This window comes from Triticum aestivum, chromosome 4A, assembly GCF_018294505.1.
Source record: "Triticum aestivum cultivar Chinese Spring chromosome 4A, IWGSC CS RefSeq v2.1, whole genome shotgun sequence".
Taxonomy (NCBI): Eukaryota; Viridiplantae; Streptophyta; class Magnoliopsida; order Poales; family Poaceae; genus Triticum; species Triticum aestivum.
In genome coordinates, this window is record NC_057803.1 from 740,823,076 (window position 1) to 740,829,938 (window position 6,863).

Genomic DNA, 6,863 nt, shown 5'->3' on the forward strand with positions numbered 1-6,863 from the left:
ACACCGACGTATTTTCCAACCTATCTTAACTAGCGTGCTCTAAATACACCAGTGTAAGCAAGAATGTATTCTTAATGCGTATGAGCAAGTACCCATGATTAACGACCAAAAGTCTAGACATATGCATATGCGAGGTTTCAAATACTCCCTCCGTCTCAAAATAAGTGACTCAACTTTATACTAACTTTGTATTAAAGTTAGTACGAAGTTGAGTCACTTATTTTGGGATGAAGGGAGTACATGTCAGGTAGCTGCCTTGGAGGTTTTGTGTGACGGGGACGGAGTTATGACGCTATTTTATATATGCTTGAATAGTTTCTTATTACTCCCTCCGTAAACAAATATAAGACGTTTTAGATCACTATGAGATGGTGATGATGACAAGTGCATTTCAAGACCCAGCTTTTATCATCTTGCAAGTAGCAGCTGCTTTTTTTCACCATTATTCGTACTATATTTGTTTGTCCCGATGACCATAAATTTGATCAACACCATACCTCATTGTGCAGTAGCAGAAGAATGCCTATACAACCCCCAAAATGGTTACAGAGTTCAACAAACAATTTCATGCTAGTGGTATTTACACAGGAAGAATTCAAGTCAGCTGAGACAATCTCTACAAAATAGCACTATTAGTTACACTATTAGTTTACTTATGTGCGACCTTGCAGCCATTGCTAAAACTGATATTTGTTTGGTGTTCTAAACTCTAAAGGTAGAAGTGAGTGTGCACTAAAAAAATCTAATTAAGGTAGATAATTGAGTTCTCATTTGGTCCGCTACCATACATACAAAATTACGTACAATCTTTCAAATGTCCATATCTCATTTTTTATATGTTTTGTGAGGGGGTTGTACCGAAGCGGGACTCGTTACACCATTAGTTTACTTTATGTGCGATCCCGCGGCCATTGTAGAACTGATATTTGTTTAGTGTTCTAAACTTTAGAGGTAGAAGTGAGTGTGCTAAAAAAATCTAAATAAGGTAGATAATTGAGTTTTCATTTGGTCTGCTGCGTCATGAAAATCTAAATAAGGTAGATAATTGATTTGGTCAGCTGTGTATCCTGTGATGCAGAGGCCGTAGTAATCCCCTTTTTGAGAAAAAAAATGAAAAGAATTGATGCACTAGCATCTTCTCCTATTTTTCTTGGCATACCATACATAGTACAATTTGTCCCAACAGAAATTCTTCCTGGTTACGCAATCTCTGGTTTTCAGTTTGTCCTGAAGCAGTATCCAACACAAAAAATAAGTATGAAAAAAAAATTAAGTTATATAGTAGCAAAACAAAAATATGAAACTGATCAATTACCACGTCTGTGTGTTACACCTCCCACCTAGTACGTCATAGAACAAGTGACAGATACTCCCTCCGTCCCATAATGTAAGGCGCTTTTCGACACTACACTAGTGTCAAAAAACATCTTACATTATGAGACGGAGGGAGTTGAAAACAATGTCTTGCTTATTCCTGCTGCACCAGTCTTCATAGCGGGTGCTCTTCCTCCGATCTTTTTTTCTGCGCGTATTAGCCTTTTGTGAAGTCAAACATTGCAAAGTTTGACCAAGTGTATATCAAAAATTATCAACATTTACAATACCAAATACTATGAAACTATGTTTCATAACAAATCTAACAATATTGATTTGGCATTGTGAATGTTGATACTTTTTTTATATGTTTGCTCAAAGTAGAGATACTTTGACTTTGGACAGAACTTATATGCATACTAAAAAGGACCGAAGGGAGTACGTAGAAAATGATGCAGGCCTAGGGGGTTGAATATTGTTTGGTGGGAGTCATCTGTGATGACGATACGTACAGTTGTTTGTATATGCCAGTTGCAGTATAAACTCAAACTTAATGAATAAAACTATAGAAGTATTCAACAATAGTGATGTATAGTTGCAAGAAAATCTCAACTCTTTGATTCTTTGATATTATCAGTCAATATACAACGCAGCTCTTGGATATCATCTCCATTTGCTTCCATCCTCCAACAACCGCACAGGGGGATGCGCGCCTTGATATTATCTACATTTGCTTATATCCTTTCTTGATCCCAAAGCAGCCTTGCCATGCGAGGGACCTGCACAGGGGGGAGCGGTATCTTTGCTCTTTCAGCGATTTGGAGAAGATCAATTCCTAGTGTTGTTGAACAGGTGCATGCTCTGACTTGTCTTGATCTTCTTCGGTTTTTCTTCACGTTCTATTGTTTTCTGAGAGCTATACATCCTAAGCTATTGTGGAACTAAGAAATAAAGTAAATGAAAGAAGGATTACAAGGAGGTAACCATGCTTTGAAGCCAGGAGCATAATGATTACTGGTTCCATAGGAGGATTACAAGGTTGTTCGTGTTCTGTAAGTGCTTAACCTCTCTTGTCTTCTTTCATATGATGCAGTTTCTAGTTCCTTCGACCGTCAAGATTATGGCAGAGTCTCTGCTTCTCCCTCTAGTGCGCGGTGTGGCCGGTAAGGCCACAGACACACTGGTCGAGATGGTGACCCGCATGTGTGGCCTCGACGAAGATCGCCGAACCCTCGGGCGCCATCTGCTAGCTGTCGAGTGCAAGTTGGCCAATGCCGAGGAGAGGTGCGAGAAAAATGACTATGTCAAGAGCTGGATGAAAGATCTCAAATCCGTCACCTACGAGGCCAATGACGTGCTCGACGACTTCCAGTACGAGGCGTTGCGTCGCCAGTCTAAGATCGGCATGTCCACTTTCCGCAAGGTACGCGGCTACATCACGCACCGCAGTCCACTGCTCTTCCGTTTTGAGATGACCAAGAAACTCAAGAATGTCCTTGAGAAGATCAATAAGTTGGTTGAGGAGATGAACAAGTTTGGCCTAGAGAATTCTGTCCATAGGGAAGAGTGGCAACATCCTTGGCGGCAGACACACTCCAAACTGGATGATTCTACCAAAATCTTTGGAAGAGACAATAATAAGGAGGAGGTGGTGAAGTTGCTGCTGGACCAGCAAGATCAGCGGATGGTACATGTGTTGCCTATCTTTGGGATGGGAGGTCTTGGCAAGACGACTCTTGCTAAGATGGCTTATAATGACCAAGAGGTCCAGAAACATTTCCAGTTGAAGATGTGGCACTGTGTGTCCGACAACTTTGATGCCATCAATCTTTTGAAATCCATCATTGAGTTGGCTGCCAATAAGAGATGTGACATGTCTGACACCATCGAACCGTTGCAAAATCAACTTGAGGAAGTCATTGGCCAAAAAAGGTTTATGCTCGTGCTTGATGATGTATGGAATGAAGATGAGAGGAAGTGGGTGGATGTCCTGAAGCCACTTTTGTGTTCTGTTGGTGGACCAGGAAGTGTAATAGTCGTCACAACTCGAAGCCAGAAAGTTGCATCTATAATGCAGACCCTTCAACCACATAAGTTAGCATGTCTGAATGAAGAAGATTCATGGGAACTGTTTTCGAACAAAGCATTTAGCAATTGTGTACAGGAGCAAGCGGAGTTAGTCACCATCGGCAAATGTATTGCCAATAAATGTGGGGGGTTGCCTCTTGCTCTCAAGACAATGGGTGGATTGGTGAGTTCAAAGCAAGAAATACATGAATGGAAGGCCATCGAAGAAAGTAATATTGGGGATAATGATGGAGGCAAATATGAGGTCATGCCCGTACTAAAGTTAAGCTACAAACACTTGTCATCTGAAATGAAGCAATGTTTTGCATTCTGTGCAGTTTTCCCCAAGGATTATGAGATGCAGAAGGATATGCTGATCCAACTATGGATGGCAAATGGATTCATTCAAGAGGGAACAATGGATTTAACATTGAAAGGAGAATTCATTTTTGATGAGTTGATTTGGAGGTCCTTCCTCCAAGACAAGAAAGTTGTAGTCAAATCTGAAGGTAAAACAAAATACGAGACAGTAGTGTGTAAAATGCACGACTTAATGCATGATGTAGCAAAAGATGTCACATATGAATGTGCAAGTATAGAAGACCCGACTGAACAGAAAGTGTTGCTAAAAGATGTTTTTCACATGCAAATGCGAGATGCTGGATTAAAACGAATCACTGGATTACGCAAAGGCAGAACATACCTCCGCACTTTGTTAGATCCTTCAAAATCAAGTGTGGAATATTATGTGGTTAATGGGACAGAAGAGGATATATCTATTAACACATCACACAAGGATTTTAGAAAGTTGCTACAAGTATCGGCATCACTAAGAGCATTGCATTGCCCCCCTTCTTCAGTTGGCACTTGCAAAGCCATAAATGCAAAACATTTACGATATCTTGACCTATCTGGGTCTTGCTTCATTAGGTTGCCTGATTCAATATGTGTGTTGTATAACTTGCAAACATTGAAGCTCATAGGTTGTTGGAAGCTGCGACAGTTACCAGAAGACATGACAAGATTGAGAAAGCTCATCCATCTTTATCTTTCTGGTTGTGTTCGTCTCAAACGCATGCCTCCAAACTTTGGTGTACTGAAAAACCTTCACATATTAACAATATTTGTTGTGGGTACTGGAAATGGTCGGGGGATAGAGCAGCTCAAAGACATGCGACACCTCAGCAATAGGTTGGAACTATTGAATTTGAGTAAGATAAAGAGCGGGGAAAATGCAAAAGAGGCCAATCTCAATCAAAAGAAAAATCTAAGTGAGTTGCTGTTCTCTTGGGATCAAGAAATAGATGACGAGACTGAAGAGGTGGAAGAAGTGCTTCAGTGTTTAGAACCTCATAGTAATATCCAAAAGTTGGAGATATATGGATATGATGGCCTAGAAATATCACAATGGATGAAAAGGCCTCAGATGTTTAACTACTTGAGAGAACTCAAAATTTCTGACTGCCCAAGATGCAAGAGTATACCTGTAGTATGGCTCTCAGTATCTCTTGAGATTTTGTCCTTACAGGAGATGGATAGCCTGACCACATTATGTAATAACCTTGGTGTAGAAGCTGGAGGGTGCATTACCCCTCTACAAATTTTCCCTGGGTTGAAGAGGATGGAGTTGATTGAGCTACCAAGCCTGGAGAAATGGGTAGAAAATAGTGTGGGAGAGCCTAGTGACAGCTTGGTAACGTTCCCCATGCTTGAAGAGCTAAGGATCAAAGATTGCCCTAAGCTTGCGAGTATTCCAGTGACCCCCATTGTCAGCCAGTTGACAATAGTTGGAGTCCACAGTACTACAGTCAGTTTAGTTTTTATGAGCATCCATTTGGGTTCTTGGCCATATCTCGTGAGTTTAACTCTTGGGTCTCCGGAAGAAATAACCATGTTGCCTCTAGACGCCCAGCAAAGCCAAAGTCAAAGATGTCTGGAAAAACTTGAGAGTTTGACTCTGGAAGGGCCCAATAGCTTGGTGAGAAGCTCTGGATTGTCCAGATCACATCTTATGGCTTGGAAATGCTTCCAGTTCGTGGAAAGTCTGACGATTTGCACATGCAGCGATCTTGTCCGCTGGCCAACAGAGGAGCTCCAGTGCTTGGATCGCCTCCGCTTTCTGTGTATCAGAAATTGTGACAACCTGAAGGGGAACACTTCATTGTCTGTGGAGGAGAGCCATCTGCCGTCCCTGGAGGAATTGTATATTGCAGAGTGCCACGGTGTGGTTGCACTGCCTTGGAACCTTGGAAATCTTGCCAGGCTGACGAGTTTCAGTGTGATTGGCTGTAGTGACCTGAAAACGCTGCCCGATGGGATGTGTGGCCTCACTTCTCTGACGATTTGGAGTTGCCCGGCTATAAGGGAATTCCCGCGTTGTATTGTGGAGCGGCTGTCAACCCTCAAATGCTTAATCATAATTGACTGCCCAAAGTTGAGAAGACCATTCAGAAAAGGTGGGGAGTATTTCCACTTGGTCTCCTCTCTGGGAGATAAGTTTTTATGTTTACCTTAATTTATTATCCCGGCGTCATGGACATCCAAGCTGCGATTGCCCTGGTAAAAAATCAATCTCCCTTGTGTCTAAACAAATGTTTCTCACATCGGATTCAGTGATAACATGCGACGCTAATGCGATGATTTGATATACCTGCAGCTTGGAAACTAGGAAAGCCTCCATGCGATGAACGGAGCAATGGCCGATCCGCCCCTTCCTGCTGCTGTGCGTGCCGCGGCCCGGGGCAACTTCCGTCCTCCTCCCAGGGCCCGTGGTCCTCGCTGCCAGGGGCGTGATTTGGCTGCAATGCGCCCAAGGAGACGACAGGAATAAGCAGAGGCGTGCGTGGTGTGTGGAAGCAGAGGCCCAACCAGCAGTTCGAGGCACTCCCATTTCGTAGACGAGCTCGTTGCTTTAATCTGTACAGCACAAGCAGGTGTGTCTCCAATACTACTACTACTATATTTCTCCGAAAGGCTCAAGCAGAGCGAAGAATTTCTATTCAGCAAAATGGCAATGCCGTTATTTTTCCATAGCCCGCTATTTAAAACATTGACTGAACACTGGTACTAATCAGGAAGGCAGGCATACTGTATGCATCGGCGAGCATCTTGCCGAGCTGGACCTGGGCCTGGGGGTTGAGGTGCGTGATGTCGTTGGCGACGGGGAGCCCCATGGCGTCCACGTGCTTGAGGTTGCCGCATCTACTGTGGTGCTTAATTACACCCCACACCTTCTTGCTTGTTCAAATATGGTTGGAGTATCTTTATCTTCCGTGTCAATGGATCCCACAACTCTGTTGCATTGCTAGGATCCGCTGATAATATGCCTGAACTAAATGTTGTTGCTTGCATCATCTCTACTACTTACCTGTAACTGCTTAGTGTTAAGCTCTTGACTGTGCATGTGTTGGGTAGTTCTGAACATTTGCTACTAACTGACGGCAAGCCCATCCAATTGTGGTTCACTGCAGATTGTGGATGCC

At 42.9% G+C, this 6,863-nt stretch overlaps 1 protein-coding gene across 1 annotated transcript; it reads left to right on the forward strand.

Moving 5' to 3' along the window:
• Window positions 1–2,413: 2,413 nt before the first annotated feature.
• On the forward strand, window positions 2,414–5,896 carry LOC123084500 (putative disease resistance protein RGA3). Its single transcript, XM_044506070.1, has 2 exons — window positions 2,414–4,115; window positions 4,146–5,896. Exons 1-2 carry the CDS (start codon window positions 2,435–2,437, stop codon window positions 5,894–5,896), a joined length of 3,432 nt encoding a protein of 1,143 aa, XP_044362005.1. The 5' UTR covers window positions 2,414–2,434.
• Window positions 5,897–6,863: the final 967 nt, after the last annotated feature.